At 33.1% G+C, this 22,785-nt stretch overlaps 4 protein-coding genes and 1 long non-coding RNA gene across 10 annotated transcripts in view; 2 read left to right on the top strand and 3 right to left on the bottom strand.

Annotated features, from left to right (window-relative positions):
* The window catches only part of Cad86C (Cadherin 86C), a 411,455-nt gene that overhangs the window by 120,876 nt on the left and 267,794 nt on the right, over nt 1-22,785 (top strand). The window lies entirely within an intron of this gene.
* On the bottom strand, nt 8,814-9,645 carry LOC142240396 (uncharacterized). The gene is made up of 2 exons (XR_012723262.1): nt 9,155-9,645; nt 8,814-9,091 (listed from the first exon to the last, which is right to left on the bottom strand). It is a non-coding gene; the product is annotated as an uncharacterized LOC142240396 (long non-coding RNA).
* On the bottom strand, nt 14,564-15,010 carry LOC142228895 (uncharacterized). The gene has a single exon (XM_075299427.1). It carries the CDS (start codon nt 15,008-15,010, stop codon nt 14,564-14,566), a length of 447 nt encoding a protein of 148 aa, XP_075155542.1.
* Nucleotides 19,770-20,477, bottom strand: LOC142228884 (uncharacterized). The gene has a single exon (XM_075299421.1). It carries the CDS (start codon nt 20,475-20,477, stop codon nt 19,770-19,772), a length of 708 nt encoding a protein of 235 aa, XP_075155536.1.
* LOC142228873 (uncharacterized) lies at nt 20,918-22,075 on the top strand. The gene has a single exon (XM_075299412.1). It carries the CDS (start codon nt 20,918-20,920, stop codon nt 22,073-22,075), a length of 1,158 nt encoding a protein of 385 aa, XP_075155527.1.

Raw genomic sequence — 22,785 nt, 5'->3', positions numbered from 1 at the left:
ATAAGCATGTCCGCCTTGCATGCAAAGAGTCCTGGGTTCAATTCCTGCTCCGACCACACACCATTTTTTTTTTTAATTTTTATATTTATTTTTATATACTACTATATTAAATTTTTACAATGAAACTTCGAAATGTGTGTTATTAAAGATTTACAGTCAGAAAAGAACAGTGCTTGATATAAACGAAATGGACTGAGCTTTGGGATAAAACATTATTTTTTATTGCAAAAACAAACAAAAACTTTGTAACAAAAAAATGTTTTTGATTTAAAATTTGAAATTTTCGAAGAAATTCAATAACTCTAACAAAAGAAGAACGTGAAGTTGGATTTAAACATAAATAATTTTACAATATAAACATAAATTTATTTAAGCGTGAACTATTTTTTAATAGCATTTAACTCCATTTTATAATATTTATTAATGAATAATTGTATTTAATTTAATTTTTACCTTTAAGGCCGGTAATTAGTTGGCATTACCGCTCTAAAATGGTCATGTTTTCACGTTTTCTTTTCTTCAATAATTAAGTTTGAAGAAAATAAACGTTTTTAATTGTTGTTTTGGATCATTCCCCACCAAGTTATAATACAATTTGCCCAAAAAGTTATGTTATTCTGCTTTTAGAGATTCGAGTTTTGCCGCTAAAATGAAAAATAATTTTAGCGGCAAAACTCGAACTTAATGCCTGATTTTATTTTTGAGAGTGTCCGTCAACTCCTCATAGACTACCTATAAATAAAGAGGAACTAAACTTATTTTTTTTTTTGTTTTCTGAAGATCCCTTTGTAATTTTTATATATTTTCCACTGTTTTTTAATATCCTTTCTTCCAAAATACTTTGACTTACTCGCTGTACGTTCCGATTTCTTTTGACGAACCAAGCAAAAAAAAAATTGTGCCCATAATGCCAAAATGATAAACAAAACACATGTCCACACATACTTAAATTGCTGCTCTTAAGGCAAAAACACATTATGTGTTTTTTAAATGTCTATTCTCTTGGTTCAGAATGTCTATTCTCTTTACTCCGAATACGCAATTTAATATTCAAATTAAATAATATTTAGTCTTAAGCATATCAAATTTTTGGCGAAGCCTCATTAACATGCCAAGCGCATAGCCAAAACAAATGAACCCATAAAACAGTTTTCCGAAACAACATACAAGCAGTTTTACAGAAATTGCTCTCTTTTGATTCTCTCTTTTTGTTATGTTGATGTCTTTCGTCAACCCTCCCGGTTTCCATCTCTATTTCTTTCTCTGTCACTCTCTGAATAAAATATCACAACATATATATGTTTACTCGAAATTTGTAAATTTATATATGTTTACATTCACACATATTACTTTTATGAAACATTCTGTCCCAAACATAATATATTCTAACATATTGACATATGTGTCCCAAACATTTAATGCTAGTTTAGGAATATTACATTTTTGCACTGAAATATATGGTTTTAAAAAATTGTGCCCGAACACACACTTTGTTTATATAAAATATGAAAACCATATTTTTCTAAGAGTGTAATATATTTGTTCGGCTATAAATAAGTACACGCAAGTGAAAAGTGAACCCTATATTTTACTAAGCCAATCTAACTTTATTTTTGTTCATGGAATTATTATGTTTGGATAAAATTTCCTTTATTCTAATACTTTTTTGTGTACGTTAGTTAAATGAATTAAAAAATGGGAAAAAATTAGACACAAATGAAACATAAAGATGTACTTAATTCGTACTTTTCACAAAATAGTTTTTTATATCTTTAGATTTGTAAATTTTACTAGAAATGCGCCCACCTTGAACTTCGTATGGCACTGAAGACATTCTGCAATTTTGAACTCCAGTTTTTTCCTTCAAAGTACAAAATTTTCTTTAACAAGTGAAAAAAAATTGTCAAATAAATTTTCTTGAATTAGTCGAAAAGTATTTACTTATTTTTGTAATATCGGTGAAATGTCAGCGTTTGTAATACTATTTAGTTAAAATTTTCTAAAAATAATCTAAATTTTAGAAATTAATCAAAATTTTTCTGCCTGGTGGGTTTACTATTTTTCAGTGTAGCTTTGTGTATTGAATGAAATCAATAAAAAAAAATCTCCAATATGAAATTCGACCGTTTTATGAATTTTTTGTTTTATACTAATTAAAACAAAATCGAATAAGAAAATAAATTCAAGTTTCGCTCACGATGAAAATTATAGCGTCTTGAAATGAGCCGTAGTGAAAATGACGAAGGATGACGTTAATGTACAAAAAATAAGAATGACTGTCCAGGGTTAAAAGAAAGTCAAAGAATCCTTACCAATTCACTATTAAATTACAAGCAAAGGAGTACTAAATTTTTTTTCCAAATTTTTAAGAGGTTATTCTGAAATTAAATATTTGTTTTTTACATTAAAAATATTACATTCGTTTTCAGACAATTTGCTTAAAGAAATACTAAAATAAGGTATTAAAAACCTGTAATTTTGATGATAAAAAGGTAAATATTCTAGATGAAAGAAAGTCAATTTGTAAAAGAAATCTTACTAATTCTCTATTTTTTTAATTTGTTCGAATCCATCTGGAGTTGCTCTGAAATTAAATATTGCTTTTACAACAAAGAAAAACATTAAACTGGTATTCAAAAAAATTAATTAACAAATAATAATATACATAAAAAATATTATTTTTAAAAGAAAGCCATATTAAAAAAATACTTACCAATTTATGACTAAACTATGCGCTGAGATATAACAAATTTATCTGGAATTGAATATTAATTTTTTACATTGAATAATAAAAATTCCAATACACTTTCAATTTCAACATATTTTCCTAAATATTCTTAATAACTTAAGCTACCGATAAAATATTAATAACTTTCATTTAAAAGGTTTAATAAACAAACACCAATATATGTCTCAAAAATACAAAATATTCCATGCCTTTATATTTCCTTGTTGCATACCTGCTTAAAAGATGCAACAACCCACGCCAACGCCAACTATACAACTGAAGCATGCCAAACAAAATCAAGCAAAGCCAAAACATTCCTACAACAACAAAAACACATGTTCCATCCGCGAAAACAAACAAACACACAAACCACTAAATGAACAAAAATAAAAACAACCGCACGCTCATGTATACACAACATACCCAGCCCTCGTTACCATTTCTCATTATTGCATTACTCTCACTGAAACAAAACTCAAGTAACATCATCTTTACATTAATCACATTCCACTATGCCGATAAGGATCTCTGTACTATGCATTAGTTCATCGCATCTGCTGACAATTTACTCTAAGAATAATATTCGTAAAGGCACACCAGTTTATGAACGATGAAACGTTTAACTTAAAATTTTCAAAAACTTCATGATATGTTATATACCATTTTTGACGAAAATTTCTATAAATTTAATTACATGTGAACTAAAAATATTTCATTGGGTAATTTTCTACCAACAATTATTAACTATATTGTCAGTAAGAAATTGCTATCCACTTTCGAGTTCATTTTTCGTAAAAAAATATTTTCTCATACAAAAAAATCTTATAGTAAATTGCACTTATTATTTAGAAAGTACTTTACATTTCGCAAGTAGTTTTATAGCATGACAAAAGAATTTTTAACTTAAAAATCTTCTTAAATTTACGAGACACTTTTTTTTTGTGTAGACACCGTAATTTTTCTTGGGAACTTTTGTACGATTTGCCAGAAATTCAACATATAGAGATACTTATGTCCACAAATATACTCTCAAAAAACCGCCTCTGTAACATAACTCCCAAACATATTCTTGAAGCAGATTTTTTTCAGAATTTGTTCAAACCAAAAATTGTTGTAAGTTGCAAACATGTTATGTTGCACCGCAATCATATCTTTTTTAAGGCTCCGAATAGTTCATTCCAGTTTCTAAACATTTGGTAGCTTGCAACAAAAAGTCTTAAACATAATTGTGTTGGAATGCCAATAAAACCATATGTTTGTAATTTATTGTCTCTCGCTTACGCCACAATTCATTAAATCTGTAGCGTCTATATTAATGTGTACAATTATGTACAGTGTGGAGAAAAACCGAGTGTATGTTTTCACTTTTAGCAATCTTTATTAAATAGAAAATGTCTAGTAAGACCCATAGAGATTGAGTCGTTAATGACTGGAAATAAGTTAAATGGTCAGATGAAACAAAATAAACCGTTTTTAATCTCATGCAATAGAACATTACTAGTAACGACATTTGATATGGGGATGATGACACACTTGGCCGTTGCCCTTCAGTTCTCGGGACTGGTCCCAAACCGGTCGTTTCACTTGTCCTTTATAACCGGTACATCTACTTTACTCGGTTAGGTGACCGGTGAAATTAATATCGGGTTGTCATATGAAGGGTCATTTGACCCCCACATAGATAGATACAAACCAATCCTTTAACCGGTTGTTTTCAACCCATCAATTCACCAGTTCAAATAGACATGTTAGAGAGACAGTAAAAAAAAAAAACAATTTTTCCACCAATTTTACTTTTTATTTCTATCAATATTTTTTTACTTTTAATTTCTTATTATCTAATTTTACAACTTGAAAAACTTTTTCGCTCCGATCAGGTTTTGAACCTGGCACCATAACAGAACGCCTTAACACACTCAGCCACAAACGCCATTGAACACACAGCGTCGAAACATCAATTTAAATGTTTGTGATATTGGTAGAACATGAACAAATGTGTGGAAAATATAACTAAAAATAGACTGTCCCTGTTATAGATGCAAAAGGGCCAGAAAAGTGTTAATTAACCCTATGATAGAGACATTTAAACCGGTTAGGGGATGGGTTCATTGTGTTCTAAAGGCAAATGCATGAAGTGACTACCAAACGACTAAATAGAACCAGTCCCATGACCAGTAAAATGCCAACTGCTTGTAAATAGGGGTCAATTGGCACAAAAAAAACTGAAGGGTGTTAGTGTTAAGGAATCCTGAAAAAAGGAGATTACCTTGATATTGTGCAATCAAATTTGCCCGAGTTTGTGGAGGTTTGCGCCTACCTTAAGGATTAAGGTGTTTTTCAAAAAGACTGCAAACCCAAGCATACTTACAATATAGTAATTAAATGGTTGTCGGAGCACAGTTCTCAAATGCTCAAAAGGCTACCACAAAGCCCCAATTTCAATCCCATTGAGAACTTATGGTCTCTGATTAAAAGGTGCATAAGATTACACGAAAGAGCACCAAAAATAGCGATGAGATCTAGAACCAAGTTAAACACAATTCATCGGATAGAAAAAACTTAGTGAAGTATGTCAAGACGAGTTAAAACCATAATTAGAAATTAAGAAATATGGGCTAAATACTAACGGCCTTATTCATAAAAAAAATCGTTAACGTGCACTTTATACCAGTGATAGCTATCACGCTCTTTTTATACCCTAAACCACATAGTGGTTAGGGTATAGTAAGTTTGATCGGCCAAAAAATGTGCCTACCAGAAATATTGATTTTAGACCCCATAAAATATATACCGATCGACTCAGAATCACCTCCTGAGTCGATCTAGCCTTGGTGTCCGTCCGTCCGTCTGTCCATGCATTTGTTGTTCACAGGATTCCGGTCGCAATTATTAACCGATTTGGATGAAATTTGGTACGTGGTGTTTTTTGGGCACAAGGACGAACGCTATTGAATTTGGAAGAAATCGGATCAAATTTAGATATAGCTCCCATATATATGTATCGACCGATTTCGACAAATGGGGTCACATTGCTTTTGTTTTCAAACGGATCGTCACGAAATTTGGCAAAATTTAATCTTTTTCATCGGTCTTCAAGTCTGCAAAATTTCATCCAAATCGGTTCAGATTTAGTTATAGCTCCCATATATATGTATCGCCCGATTTTGCCAAATTTGGCCGTAAAACCCTTATTTATCAACCGATCTTACTCAAAGTTGGCCAAATGTAATCTTCTATAGCACTAACTGTATGTTCAAAATTTCATCGAAATCGGTTCAGATTGAGATATAGCTTCCATATATATGTATGCCCGATTTTCACAAATTTGGCCATAAAACCCTTATTTATTAACCGATCTCAGTCAAAGTTGGCTAGATCCAGTCCTCTATAGAACTAACGGTATGTGCAAAATTTCATCGAAATCGGTTCAGATGTAGATATAGCTCCCATATATATGTATCGCCCAATTTTGCCAAATTTGGCCGTAAACCCCTAATGTATCAACCGATCGTAACCAAGGTTGGCTAAATGTAATCTTCTATAGCACTAACTGTATGTGCAAAATTTCATCGAAATCGGTTCAAATTTGCCCCTAATAACTTTATGTTTGACCATAGAGGCCTTATTTCTTAACTGATCTTACTCAAATTTTGCACAAGGTAACCTTTTGTGGTATTAATTAAACCCGCAGAATATTATGCAAATTGGTTCAGATTTACATATAGCTTCAATTTATATGCATCGCTAGATTTTCCCAAATTTGGTCATAATATTCTTATTTATTAACCAATGTTACTCAAATTTCAAATTTTTATGTACTAGCCGATCGTATTTAGACTTAAATTTAGCTCTTACATAAATCTATTGCCCTATTTGCAGAAATTAGGATTTATTATCCACAACTAATTGACCGATTTCCTCTTTTTTAATAATGGACTCAATATTAGTGGCATACTAACTCTTTTGGTGCAAAATAAATTATAGCTCCTAATATTAGACATTTCTGCTCAGATTGTGACAAAACACCCATAAACATGTACCCCCCTTTATGTTCTCCAAAACCTATACCAATGATACCCCACAAATGCTTATGTTTACAAATTCAGTACACAATTTTTTTTTCTGATTCAATCACCAAATTAATTGATCCAATTAATTTTTTAATTGAAATGTCTTCAATCACGAAAATGATAGTATCAATCACAGTTTTAATTGGACATAGAAAAAAATCTTGATTAAAAAATTAATTGATTTTTTTTCAGCAAATTTCAATGAATTATTTAATTGATTCAATTAAAAATTTAATTGATATTTATTGCAAAACTCAATTAATTTATTAATTAAAAAAGGTAACTATTTTTATTACTTTCTGATTTGGCTTAGAGTTTTTATTTGGATTAACAAATGATTGTTTGAAATACATTTTTAATTAAAACTTAAAAAAGTCAGCACATTTTTTAACCGAATTAGTCTTCCGAATTTGATTAGAAAATTAATTGAATCAATTAATTTATTAATTGAAAAAAATTTTCAACTTCAATTAACTTTTTAATTGGAAATATTTTGGTGATATTTTTTTCTGTGTAGGGGTGGTTTAGGGTATGATATAGTCGGCCCCGTCCGACTTTCTACTTTACTCACTGGTTATATTATAAGCCTTGTATAAAAATAGGTATTAATTATTAATAGCACTAATATAGTTATGGTGTCATTTTCATCGTAGTGATGGCGAAGAATGATAATGATCTTAATAAAAATAAACTATTTAATGATTTTGTGGCGAAACATAATTTTTCAGGATAAATTATTTATACAGAATGCATTACTCACAATATACAATCATTTGATAATTAGTTAATATGTTAGTATCGATATTGGTATTAACCGAACCGGATTGTATTCGAATATCAAGTCTATTGTTATTAAAAACACATCACTAATCTAATGGATTTCATCTATTTAATTTTTCGAGCTAATTTTCCACGCATTTTTCAGTAAAATAACAAAAGAAAGTTTAAGATGACGATAAATTTACATAATATTGGTAGGTATGAATTCTGTAGGTCTATTTCTGCAGTTCTCTTTTTTGGTTTAGTATTTGGAAAAATTTCATCAAAACAGATTTTTATAAGAAAATCTCGCCCAGTTTATACGTAATGATATACGAAATAACATAAAACTGTGAATAATTATATGCATTGTATTGGTCAACATGCACTCGGTTTTGCTCTATGACAATAAGTACATGTTACCATGTACATCTTGAAAAACAAACGGTAAAAAGTTGAACTGAAAAATGGTTTGGTCGACAGAATATACCTTTGTTAAATAAATATATGTGCAAAAACATTTTCGCTCTTCCTTCGGACGAAAATAATGGTACTTGAATTTTTCTTTTTTGAATGGCGATTTTATCACTAGATCCGTTATTTGAAAATTGTAATCAAAGAATAAACTAAATAGCAAATAGTTATATGTGCATTATACAACATTTACGTCCGCTTTTCAAAGTGTCCTAGTTTGAGAGGTTTCACTGTATTAAATTGCTTTATTCATCAATAAATATTATTTCCTACTCTATTTAAATAATTTTATAATTTTTCAAAGATGTTAACAAAAAAATAGTACACTACCAATGACTAAACTAAACTGCGACCACTCGTTAGGTTTCATTATTATAACGTTTGTTTTCATTGATACAATGTAAGTATTTCATTCAGACAATGAAAAAATTGGGTTCACACACTGGTAGAAAAAGTTTCGTTAATACGATGAATTTCTACGTTGTATTAACGAAATTCTTCATTAAAAGTCAGCCAACGTAGCATTTCGTTATAACAACGTAATTTTACGTTATATTTACGAAACACTTTGTGGAATACATTTCGTAGTATTAACGAATAATTACGTTGCTATTACGTAGCCTTTTCGTTGTATTAACGAATATTATTCGTTGTATGAATGAAATTTATTCGTTGTATGGGTGCAGCTTATACGTTGTATGAATGAAAATTATTCATTGTATGAATGAAAGGCGAACGTTGTATAAATGAACATAAACGTTATATTAATGAAACCCAACCAATTAGCGCATTTGAGTGTAGTAATTGGTAGTGTATTATTTTTTGTTAAGATCTTTGAAATATGGTTTACAGTAAGAAATAATATATAATGATAAATTAAGTAATATAATAAACATATATTGTGACTTTCACTTAAGAAAAAAAAGCCTCTTATTTCTAAGATCAAAAAATGATAATCGTATCACCGTGTCCATTTATCCAATTTTTGTGCAACCAAGGTTCATCACCGTAATTGTTCCGCCTTCCTCATCTGAAAGTTCACTTCCCCGGGGCATTTTCACTAAAGATTAAAAATGTACACTATATTTCTTGCGAATATACAAAAAACACCAATTTAACTCACCTCACCCATCTATGTTTATTATTCACAACGAAACTGTAATGAGCGTGTGCACTCTTCAGCGAAAAGAACGTAAATGTTGTTAATGTTTGCCCATCAGACAAGTTTTCTGTTGAACTTTTTACCGTTTGTTTTTCAAGACGCACACATGTGCTTATTGCCATACTAAGATGTGTATGTACCAATTACATACACGCTAGAGAGAGTATGAAGAGACGTTTTAGAGAGAGAGAGAGAGAGTAAGGAGAGGCAGAAATACTCAAACTCCCATTCGTATTATTAATGAACATATTTCATTAATATGACGAAATATAACAATTTAAAATTTATTTTTTAACGAGCCATATCATTATATTAACGATCGATTTCGTTTTATAAATGAAATTTTCAATTCCAGTTTCAGAGTATATAAAACGACTGTTTAGTTTAAAAGTTTCCAAAAGTTACTCTCTATGTGCAAATGATTATAATAATTTCATCTTGGAAAATTTTTTTATTCTAATTCTTGAAAAAATTACAAAGTTAATATTCGTAATATTAACGAAACGTGTTTCATTAATATAACGAAAAACCAAAACACAAAATTGTCTTTTAACGATTGATTTCGTTGTATTAACGATCACTTTCGTTCTTATAACGAAAAATTTCGTAATATTAACGAAAAATAATCAACGAAGCCCGTTCGTTAATAATACGAAACATTTTTCTACCAGTGTACAATAAATAGTTTTCATTCATACAACGAATAACTTTCGTTAATACAAAGGCTACGTTATTGTGACGTAATTATTCGTTAGTATTACGAAATATATTTCATAAATGGTTTCCTATATATAACGTAAAATTACGTTGCTGTAACGAAATTCTACGTTCTAATCCCGCCTTTAGGCGGTCTACTATAAAACAGGACGCTTATAGTGAACACACACTTAAAGACAACAACAATGCGTAAAATAAGAGCACAACGTAGTCAAAACTCTACAAGAGACTTTGCAGAATACATTGAATTTGACCGTATTGATTTTGTTTGTTTCGTTCTCTGGCTTTTGTGTCGTAAACCTAGATTATTTTATCAGATAGCAGAAAAATGGGGCATTAGAGGGTTAGAAATTCCGAAATAACTCAACAACGTTTGCTACATAAATTTAGCTAGACTTTCCAATCGTATTTCGAACAATCTAAATTTTGAAGGAAAATAAGGTACCCTCACATTGTAAGCAAGTGGGCACAGAATGATACAACCTAAAATGAAGAAGCATTATAAGCAGTAACATCTGTTGCACGGAACCTACATCTATCAATCTTCAATCACAGCTAATGCGTTATCAATCAGCATAGCAACGACCGGACAAAAACAGCATCCAAACGGCCTTGTCTGACCCACTTATACGTACTTTGCAATCAATGACTACTACATATCTTACTAAATAGACATTACCCAAAATGGCGACAAACATACATAAGAAACGACCACATTAACAATTGAGTTGGCAATATGGGTATGTGGCTTTAGTGTATATGACTTTATGTACTGATGGTTGAGAAATGCTTTAAACGAATGTGGAATGACAACTTTTCATTACAACACCCATAGTAAACGCAAACCACCTAATAAAGGGTGATTTGTTAAGAGCTTGATAACTTTTTTTTTTTAAAAAACGCATAAAATTTGCAAAATCTCATCGGTTCTTTATTTGAAACGTTAGATTGGTCCATGACATTTACTTTTTGAAGATAATTTCATTTAAATGTTGACCGCGGCTGCGTCTTAGGTGGTCCATTCGGAAAGTCCAATTTTGGGCAACTTTTTCGAGCATTTCGGCCGGAATAGCCCGAATTTCTTCGGAAATGTTGTCTTCCAAAGCTGGAATAGTTGCTGGCTTATTTCTGTAGACTTTAGACTTGACGTAGCCCCACAAAAAATAGTCTAAAGGCGTCAAATCGCATGATCTTGGTGGCCAACTTACCGGTCCATTTCTTGAGATGAATTGTTCGCCGAAGTTTTCCCTCAAAATGGCCATAGAATCGCGAGCTGTGTGGCATGTAGCGCCATCTTGTTGAAACCACATGTCAACCAAGTTCAGTTCTTCCATTTTTGGCAACAAAAAGTTTGTTAGCATCGAACGATAGCGATCGCCATTCACCGTAACGTTGCGTCCAACAGCATCTTTGAAAAAATACGGTCCAATGATTCCACCAGCGTACAAACCACACCAAACAGTGCATTTTTCGGGATGCATGGGCAGTTCTTGAACGGCTTCTGGTTGCTCTTCACTCCAAATGCGGCAATTTTGCTTATTTACGTAGCCATTCAACCAGAAATGAGCCTCATCGCTGAACAAAATTTGTCGATAAAAAAGCGGATTTTCTGCCAACTTTTCTAGGGCCCATTCACTGAAAATTCGACGTTGTGGCAGATCGTAAGTCTATTCATGATGAAATGTCAAAGCATACTGAGCATCTTTCTCTTTGACACCATGTCTGAAATCCCACGTGATCTGTCAAATACTAATGCATGAAAATCCTAACCTCAAAAGAATCACCCTTTACATACGATACAAAAATAAAACGAAGATGGCCATGTGTTGGTTAGCCGATACTGAATAGGTGCACACACGCTTCTAACATTTATCTGTTTTTTGTTTTTTTTTTTTCATGTAAATAAAACAAATATGTTTGAAATTTGAGATCATAAATATATTTTACCAGTGTTTGAGATTAAAATTTTTAATTTAATCGCTATCTTCTCCTTGCCAAAATGATTGGATTAGTGTTTCAGGTACTCGTTGCAATGTAAAAATATATCTCTTGGTTCGAACTGTCACCAACAATTACAATAGAGTCTTCTAGCCTGTTTCTGTATGTCGAACGAGCTCTATCGATCGACTGAAATGGAAACAAACAGCTGAATTTATAACCAAAAATCAGCTGTTTCTATTCATTTCAATCGATCGATGGAGCTCGTTCGACATACAGAAACAGGCTGTTCATGTATTGGTTCATTTTTGGATTGGATTTTTAATGATTCTATAATGTTGCGGCTTAACCCTTTAGCCATTGCACATGGTGATGGTGACTTCTCTTTTAAAGTTGCCAAGGAAATATATCTGTAGAATTGTTTATTCTTCATCAGGAAAAGGCAATAGGGATCATTTTTTGTGATATATTTGTCCTTTAAATGTTGGCATGAAACTTCCAGTAACTATATTTTCAGCACCAAAAATGGGTTGGGAAATGTTTTGGCTGTGGTGTTGTTCCAGACACCAATGAAAGTAATGGTCCTGTGTTTGGTTCAGTTCTGACAGCTTTACTTTGCATTTGGTCAATAAAAGCCTGGTGCTTCCTTTCCATATTTAAATTATTGGATCGTAATTGAATGTGAGACGCACAAACGAAATGTTATTGTATATTGCTGCTCTCAAGGCTCTTATCGCAGTACCTTGTTCTTCGTCGGTATGAAGAATGTTAGCGTAAAAGTTACATTTGATTCCGGGCCTATTCATTGTTTTCTAACATACGTGCACCTTTTGTGTATTGGGTCAACCGACGTGCAATAGTTCACATGCCCGTTTTGCACACAAAGGGTCATGGGTTCAATCCCAGTTTCGACCAAACATAAAATGGGTTTCCATTGTTGCATTTTTCCTCTCAGTATTCGGGTGACACTTGTGAGTTTTACCAAGGTTCTCTATGTGGTTTCACCACAATGTTCGGACTCGGCTGTAAAAAGGAGGTCTCTTGTCATTGAGATAACCATAGAATCGGGTAGCAGTCAGTAATAAGGGAGAAGTTCGCTACTGTGGTATCGCAATGAACTTAGTAGTCTACGTGAGTCCAAACTATCATGCTGACACTATACCTCACATGGTTCGTGTGCGAAACAAGCTATCGGCTTTAATCACGAAACAAGTAGTTGTTATTGATTTAGGTTAGGTTAGGTTAAAGTGGCAGCCCGATTAAGATTCAGGCTCACTTAGACTATTCAGTCCATTGTGATACCACATTAACTAAAAGTACCTATTACATATGGGCACTTCTAGTTTTAACCGCTGAACCTTCTCGATTATTTTCTTCTTTTGAACCAACCAGATTGTTCCAAAAACATTAGCAGACTTCTTAAGTTAACGTTTTCCAGGTCCGCCAGTAATCTGAAGCTATATGCCCCTAAAATTTGCTTACGCCTTACACAAAATGCAGGACACTCACACTAGAGATGTTTTATTGATTCCTTTTCCTCCGCATCATGACAGCTCATACAATAGTCATTATACTTCGCACCAATTGTTTTTGCAAAATCGCCTATCAGGCAGCGACCCGTTATAGCAGATATCAGGAGTGATATGTGGCGTCTCGAGAACACTAGCATATCTAGTATGCGGTTTAAGTTTAAATGGGGCCATATTTGCTTGGTGTCGTTACAGCCCTTGCCTTCCCATCGAACATTTGCCATCATGACAGCCTTCTCACGCAGTAAGAGCTTGCAGGTAGCTGTTATAAACAAAGAGTTCTATTTTACAACTCAAGTTTCATTTCAATGTCTATATACTTAAAATATAAAATTATAAATGTAATTTGCATAGCCTACCTAGTTATCGCCATAAATAATAAATCTACATAATTTTTAAACAAATACTTAATACATACAAAAATTAAAATTTTCAATATTTCAACCTATTTGGAGGTTTTATGATTCTTCCACTTCTAGGCCTAATTTGATTAATAGTTGTGTTCGTATCATCAGTGTTTTCAATACTGCTGTTATTTTGTATGTCGGATGTATTCATGTGGCTATTCCCTTTCTGATTAATCTCTAAAATATGCTGTGTATTTCTTCTAAATGTTACCCCTTCTTGATACTCAATCATATATGACCTAGGTTGTTCACATTTTTCTACAATGGTACCTGGAAGCCAAACGGATAATGGATTTTTCTTGAAATATATTTGTCTACCTATCTCAATAGGTTTTAATTTTTTAGATTTTTTATTATATTCCTGCTTCGGATTAGCATTTCTGTACTTTACACAAATCTCACAAGCAGATAATAAATTGTAAATATCATTGCTTATATTCGGCCAATAAATGCAATCTCGTGCCATCTCTGTATGTCCAAATGTCCCTCATGTAATCTATTCAACATATCTGATCTGAGTGCTTTTGGTATCAATAATCTGTTGTTCTTGAAAAGAAGCCCATCTATTTCATGAATTTCATCTTTAATACTGAAATACGGTAAAACTTCCTTGTTTTGATTCACACTTTTTACAAATTTGTTTTTGCGAAATTTTTCTTTAGAAAGGCACATCCTAGCAAAATGATTTGGCTTCTGGCATAAATAACAAACTGCTCCGTCAGCAGGACATTTGTTTATGTGATTTTGTCCACACTTACTACATTTTTCTCGAGAAGGTTTCATTTGATGATTGGGGGGGGCTTGCTATTTCTTAAAGCAGACACCATAGACTTCGGATTTTCAGAGATTTCTGCTACATCCTCTCTAGCCCGTTCAATGCTCTTTGCTATTTGCAATGCCTTTTCCCATGTTATATTTCCTTCGCTTAAAAGTCGTTCCTTGACTTGTTTGAAATTTCGAGATAATCCACATATAAATATATCTTTAACCAAATCTTCCCGCAGGTCACCGAACTCACATGTCATGCCTAAATTCTGCAAAACGGCTGCATATTGATTAATGGTTTGATCTTCGTCTTGTTTTTTCGTAATGAAGTTATGTCGCTCCATTGCCAGATTGGTTTTGGGTGTAAAATAGGCTTGAAATTTATTCCAAAGTTCTTCAAATTTCACAGCTTCCAGATCCAAATTGAAAGAATTGAATACTTCTAAGGCATCTGGCCCCATATGGAGCAAAAGTATAGCAACCTTCCGTTGGTCATTTTGCTGCTCCAAATTAGTTGCAATTAAAAAAATTTTGAATGCTTTGCTCCAATTACGCCATTCTAAGCCATGTTTCCATTTTGCATATTAAACGCTGGAATGCTTGCAGCAAACGAGAGTATTTGCTTTTCCTTTATTTCACTGCTTCTGCTTGATTTGTCTTTTCCAGTCGCCATTTAGTTCTCTTTTTTCTTTTAATTGTATGTATTTCGATTATTTTTTCAAGTACACACCTGACACCATGTTATAAACACAAAGAGTTCTATTTTACAACTCAAGTTTTATTTCAATGTCTATATACTTAAAATATAAAATTATAAATGTAATTTGCATAGCCTACCTAGTTATAAATATAAGTTGATAAGCAAGTATAATATTAACAAGTATTATCACAACAGATTATAGTTCCCCTGGAATATGTAAGTTAGTTCCTAGCCTTGCTAGCTCATCTGCTTCGCAGTTCCCCGGTATGTTCCTATGGCCAGACACCCATATTAGGTGAATATTGTGCTGCTCAGCCATCTCATTGAGAGATTAGCGGCAGTCGATGGCCGTTTTCGAGTTGAGGAACACACAGTCCAAGGATTTTATTGCAGGTTGACTGTCTGAGTATATATTAATGCCAATATTGCTTGGATCATTACTTCTCAGCCAATTCACCACTTCTCTTATTGCTAATATTTCAGCCTACAGTGATCAGGTAATCTTTTCGCTATTCGAAGTTCCAGACCTTTAGAATATACTCCGAAACCCACTGGGCCATCCAATTTGGAGCCATCAGTGTAGAAATCTATATATTCTTTATTCCCCGGGGTCTGTGTGCACCACGCCTCACTGTTGGGGATTAGAGTCTCAAACTTTTTGTCGAAAAGTGGTCTGGTAAAAGTGTAATCCACTACGTTAGGCACATCTGGCATAATTTTGAGGACCGAACTGTGACCGTAATTTTTTTCCGACCACAGCGATAGCTCGCGCAACCGCACAGCCGTTGTTGCAGCTGACTGTTTGGCCAAATTTTCTACAGGCAATAGATGCAGTATGACATTAAGGGAATTTGTTCCTGTCTTGCTAAATGCACTTGAGATACACCAGCACGCCATACGCTGAACTTTGTCTAAACTTGTCGGCTGGTGAAGTGCCGGCCACTAGAGTCCTAAAACCAATGCACAATCTTTGGTTTTAGTCCCCACTTTTTCCCTATTGCCTTTTTGCACGAGTATAAAGCTACCGTTGCTTTCCTCGCCCTTTCTTCAATATTAAGCTTAAAATCCAGCTTCCTGTCCAAAATAACGCCAAGGTATTTTGCACACTCACTAAAGGGAATTTCAATACCCCCTAAGGAAATGGGTCTAACCGTAGGAGTTTTGCGATCCTTGCAGTACATGACTAGTTCTGTATTTGCAGGATTTACCCCAAGACCATTATCTTTCGCCCATTTCTCAGTCATCCGGAGGGCTCTCTGTATAATATCTCTAACTGTTGATGGGAATTTTCCCCTGACTGCTAGCGCCACATCACCTGCGTCTAGCTTAAATCGTCCTTGATACCAACCAGCCTCTTGGTGTCGAGGATCTGGGCCGGGAAACTTTTCCAGCACCTGTGAGTAGACGCCAGACAAAGAATCCTCAATTTCCCCCCATTTTTGCTTTGGAACCATACCGTCCAATGCTCCTTTATTAATGATAGCCATCACAAGGATGTCTTTAGCAACTGAGGCAAACGATCGTTGATCCCTTTTGGAGGATGGCAGCTCATCCGGTGATCGTTCCCTTTTTCCAGCCTCAAGAATTCCTTGATCCCATTTTAAGGAATCGCTTTGTTTAGCCGACAACGAGCTTGGGTCGACTGATCCTAATTTCTTTAGGATAACCAAACCATTTCTGCGTTCCTTGAATCTCTTTCGTGAGGGATTACCTCCTTTTGATGCCGTTACCTTGGAAAAGGTTCGACTTGTCAAAGTGTCGCCACCTGTCGACCCGTCTACAGGTCGACTAATTGGGCCTAACTCTTGGTCATTGCCCAAATTTATAACTCCAGCCGATACCCGTCCACTGGGCCCTGAAGTTAGCAACCCAGTGGATGTCTTTGAATTTCTATGCATGGTGACCTAATATCCCACCACATTTGAAATTCGTAGTAGGTACTTATTACGATGATTTTATCCGCTATTAAAAAAACACGTCCGTTCCGTTCGATGGTTGAATGAAGGTCGAATGAAATTTGAAATTACCTAATCATTGTAGTGTTTTTCAGGTTGAAATATTAGCAAATTGGCTAAGAAATAATGTTTCATCAAATGTTGACATTAATAAATACTCAGACTGTTAACCTGCTATAAAATCCTTAGACTCTGTGTTTCTTAAGTCGACAACGTCGAGTTTTATTATACATGAGATATAGTATAAAAAGCACAATTTCATCAAAAACCGAACTAAACGATAAGGTCCTCCGTTGAACAATCACTTCTTGTGAAATGGAATTTGTGCCACATAAACTAAAAAGCAATGATAACAGGTCCGTCGACAATATGGCAAGATCGCGTTTATCTAATAAAAATGCGGATGCCTTGATATTTTTAGGAAATTACTTAACACGATGAAGTACAAAAGGATTAGCGCAAGTGTACGAGAATATACCTAATCTAATCAAAATCCTTAAAATGATTTAATGAGTAAGATAGCGATATGAAATTGGGTTTTAATTTATATTTTTCATAATTTTTTGTTTTTCTTTTCTACATATTGTTCAGACTAAGTGTTCGTTAAGTATGATAGCATTTGTAATTGGTTTTTAATTAACTATTATGTTTAGGGATGCCAGACGTGCTCTTTCTTACAAAATGTGCTCTTAAAACAAGACAGGCCAAAAGAGCACGCGAAAGTGCTCTTTTTTCTGCATCACAACAAATATTAATCAAATGGTAAAAGTAAACTGAAAATATATAAATGTCGCACTAAGAGATTTTCCTAGCCGTAATTTTCTAATTAAATAGTGTGTTACGTTATATATCAGAGTCGTAGAAGAGCATGCCGATGTTGCTTCTTCACTTTGTACTCTGTTCTAAATGTAAACAAACTTCTTCAATAACGTTTTTCACAAAAACACCAAAAAATTACTTACAAAGTATTGTAAGAAAATTAGCATGAGTTGAAAGTGACTTATTTTATGTTTATGGTATGTACCTTTTTGCTTTGTTTAAATGAATTATATTTCAATTAAATTAAATGATTTTCTTTTATTTGAAAAAGTGTGCTCTATTCCTTGTTCTCTTTTTATAAGCTGAATGTGCTCTTTTTGCCTCTTAAAAATCTGGCATCCCTAATTATGTTCTTTTGTTAATAAAATTAAACCAAACTAAATTGGATTAATGTACAACAATTTTTTGGCGCTGTAATATATGTAAAATGTTAATTTCAGCAGTCTGCTAATGTTTTTGGAACAATAAAATTGGTTCAACCAGTGTTTCCAGTATTTTCCTGGCTCTTGTCCACAAATTTGGACACTTTTGTCAGGGTTGTCAATCCATTTAATATCCAACTTCAACGTCTACAAATGCCACAATTGTGTATTCATTGACAGATAGTGAGCTTTCAATAAAGCTGACTAGTTCATGCAATGCGGTCTCATTAGACCTGCCAAAAAACGTATATGTTCTTTTACTATCCCTTATCGTGACTATGTTATATTAACTAGGTTAATATACTTTCAATGGTTGAATAGTATTTATGGGATCCTGATTGGAATTCATTCAGAAATTATTGCAGCTTCTGGAACAGAAACTAATGAAACAATTTGAAAACATAACTGCAATGATAAGAGTGAAAAGAGAATTTTGCAATAAGTGACCGAGTTAAAATCAAATATTCTCTCTTTGAATAAAAGAGTAGTTGAAGTAGAGAACGTTGTCAGTGATATCAATATACTAAAAACTGAAATTATTGGCTTGAAATTAAAACGTCCTACAGAATACAAAGCAAGAAAAACGAATCTGCTCCAACAATAATTGTCAAATGTGTAACTCCTTATGAAAGAATTTTTTTTTTTTTTTTTTTTTTTTTTTTTTTTTTTATCTCATAATCTCGGCTGTAGGTCTATAAATTAAACTCGAAATTGTTGGTTTCTAGTTTTTTATTTTCCGATATTTCGGTTGACTTCGTCAGACCGTTTTCAAGGCTACAAATTACAAAATTAAACAAAAGTTAATTACAAAATTCACAAATTAAAGTCAAACTATTGTCATTTACATTTTATCCGATGTCTTGTTACTTCGCTGTCTGGTTTTCTACTGGTGATCACTTTCTCCTGTGTTTTTGTATCGTATGTCGATATATTCTCGCGCAGTTCTCAATATCTTTTTTATAGTTTATTCTCTCGTTAGTGGGAGTGTTAATTATGTGTAACATTTCCAGAGTAAATCTTCGTCTGTAGTTGTTTTCCTTGCATAGGATTTCTACGTTATTAAAGTTAGGTTTGTGACCAGTCAATGTACAGTGGGCCGCAAGTGCTGTTTTTTGTTCCATTGGTTTGTCTGTTGTTTTTATATCCGATTTATGTGAAGACAATCTTGTTTTTAATTTTGTCATTGTCGTACCAATATATGTCTTTTGGCATAAGTTGGATTTGTCACCGTTGCATTTTATCTTATATACTACGTTGTGTTGGTCTTCATTCTTAATTTTTGTTTTTGTTTTACTAAATAATCCGTTGACAGTGTTTGTAGTTTTTAACGCGAGTTGATATTTTTCTTTGACAGTCTCTCGGAGAAGTTTGGTATATATGTCACTGGTTTGTATATTTTTGAATCCTTTTTCTTGGTCAATTCTCGGTTGTTGTGTAGGTTGGCTTTTACTTTCGATAAGAGTTGATATATCGTTCGTTGTGGGAAATTGTTGTCTTGGAGAATTCGTTTAATTTTATTTTCATTTTCAGAATGAAATTCTGGATCACTAATATTAAATACCCTTCGTATGAAATTTGTCGCTGTATTGATTATTATACGTTTACTGTGCTTAGAGTAAAAATTGAGCAGTCTCCCAGAAGCCGTTGGTTTTTGGTACCAATTTAGTCTCAGTTGGTTTCCTTGTCTATGTATTATTACGTCAAGATATGGTAGTTTATTGTCCTGTTCTAATTCCTTTGTAAATTGAATTTGTCTATTAAATGAGTTTAAGGCCTTTAGTGTTTCGTCGACTTCTGATGCCTTTATGATTGCGAAGATGTCATCTACGTATTTTGTTAATATCGGTGGTTTAGTAATATTTTTAAATACTTCGTCTAAAAGTTCCTCCATAATAATGTCTGCTACAATTGGTGAAGCAGGGGAACCCATTGGCATACCTTTTAATTGCTCATAAATCTTGTCCTCAAATTTAAAATATCTGGTGTCCTTGATACAAAATGTAATTAAATCTATGAATAAATCCTTCGTCATGTTCGTATACTGCTCAATTATGGTCCATTTTCTTTCAATCGTCTGAATTGCTAGCTTTACCGGAATGCTTGGAAATAATGACACCACGTCAAAGGATATTAAAACTTCATCATCTTCAATCGTCATATTTTCCAATCTTGTCTTAAAATCCGCAGAGTCCTTAACATTATATTTAGAGTCAAGTGTTATATTTCTTAATATACCTACTATGTATTTACTTAAATTGTACGATGGCGAGTCTATCGAAGAACAAATAGGTCTTAATGGTGTGCTCTCCTTATGTATTTTTGGAAGTCCGTAAATCCTTGGAGCTACTGCGGTCCTGCTTGTCAACTTGTTTTTCTCTTGTTCGGTAATAATATTGAGATTGTAAAGTTTTTCCACTAATTTGTTGTTCTTCGTTTGGAGTCTAGAGGTGGGATCAATTTTTATTACACGATATGTGTACGTACAAACGAATAAAAATTGATCCCACCTCTAGACTCCAAACGAAGAACAACAAATTAGTGGAAAAACTTTACAATCTCAATATTATTACCGAACAAGAGAAAAACAAGTTGACAAGCAGGACCGCAGTAGCTCCAAGGATTTACGGACTTCCAAAAATACATAAGGAGAGCACACCATTAAGACCTATTTGTTCTTCGATAGACTCGCCATCGTACAATTTAAGTAAATACATAGTAGGTATATTAAGAAATATAACACTTGACTCTAAATATAATGTTAAGGACTCTGCGGATTTTAAGACAAGATTGGAAAATATGACGATTGAAGATGATGAAGTTTTAATATCCTTTGACGTGGTGTCATTATTTCCAAGCATTCCGGTAAAGCTAGCAATTCAGACGATTGAAAGAAAATGGACCATAATTGAGCAGTATACGAACATGACGAAGGATTTATTCATAGATTTAATTACATTTTGTATCAAGGACACCAGATATTTTAAATTTGAGGACAAGATTTATGAGCAATTAAAAGGTATGCCAATGGGTTCCCCTGCTTCACCAATTGTAGCAGACATTATTATGGAGGAACTTTTAGACGAAGTATTTAAAAATATTACTAAACCACCGATATTAACAAAATACGTAGATGACATCTTCGCAATCATAAAGGCATCAGAAGTCGACGAAACACTAAAGGCCTTAAACTCATTTAATAGACAAATTCAATTTACAAAGGAATTAGAACAGGACAATAAACTACCATATCTTGACGTAATAATACATAGACAAGGAAACCAACTGAGACTAAATTGGTACCAAAAACCAACGGCTTCTGGGAGACTGCTCAATTTTTACTCTAAGCACAGTAAACGTATAATAATCAATACAGCGACAAATTTCATACGAAGGGTATTTAATATTAGTGATCCAGAATTTCATTCTGAAAATGAAAATAAAATTAAACGAATTCTCCAAGACAACAATTTCCCACAACGAACGATATATCAACTCTTATCGAAAGTAAAAGCCAACCTACACAACAACCGAGAATTGACCAAGAAAAAGGATTCAAAAATATACAAACCAGTGACATATATACCAAACTTCTCCGAGAGACTGTCAAAGAAAAATATCAACTCGCGTTAAAAACTACAAACACTGTCAACGGATTATTTAGTAAAACAAAAACAAAAATTAAGAATGAAGACCAACACAACGTAGTATATAAGATAAAATGCAACGGTGACAAATCCAACTTATGCCAAAAGACATATATTGGTACGACAATGACAAAATTAAAAACAAGATTGTCTTCACATAAATCGGATATAAAAACAACAGACAAACCAATGGAACAAAAAACAGCACTTGCGGCCCACTGTACATTGACTGGTCACAAACCTAACTTTAATAACGTAGAAATCCTATGCAAGGAAAACAACTACAGACGAAGATTTACTCTGGAAATGTTACACATAATTAACACTCCCACTAACGAGAGAATAAACTATAAAAAAGATATTGAGAACTGCGCGAGAATATATCGACATACGATACAAAAACACAGGAGAAAGTGATCACCAGTAGAAAACCAGACAGCGAAGTAACAAGACATCGGATAAAATGTAAATGACAATAGTTTGACTTTAATTTGTGAATTTTGTAATTAACTTTTGTTTAATTTTGTAATTTGTAGCCTTGAAAACGGTCTGACGAAGTCAACCGAAATATCGGAAAATAAAAAACTAGAAACCAACAATTTCGAGTTTAATTTATAGACCTACAGCCGAGATTATGAGATAAAAATCATAAAAATTAAAATAAAAGGTCAACAATATCAACAAAAAACAGAAATT

The sequence above is a fragment of the Haematobia irritans genome, chromosome 1, assembly GCF_050003625.1.
Source record: "Haematobia irritans isolate KBUSLIRL chromosome 1, ASM5000362v1, whole genome shotgun sequence".
In the NCBI taxonomy this organism is placed as follows: Eukaryota; Metazoa; Arthropoda; class Insecta; order Diptera; family Muscidae; genus Haematobia; species Haematobia irritans.
The sequence above is the reverse complement of the archived record's forward strand: the minus strand, read 5'-3'. Positions and strand labels throughout refer to the sequence as shown.

Bases quoted from the DNA above. Each gene is read 5' to 3' on its own strand.
- LOC142228884 (XM_075299421.1), bottom strand. From the start codon at position 20,477: ATGACGAAGGATTTATTCATAGATTTAATTACATTTTGTATCAAGGAC.
- LOC142228873 (XM_075299412.1), top strand. From the start codon at position 20,918: ATGTGTACGTACAAACGAATAAAAATTGATCCCACCTCTAGACTCCAA.
- LOC142228895 (XM_075299427.1), bottom strand. From the start codon at position 15,010: ATGGGGCCAGATGCCTTAGAAGTATTCAATTCTTTCAATTTGGATCTG.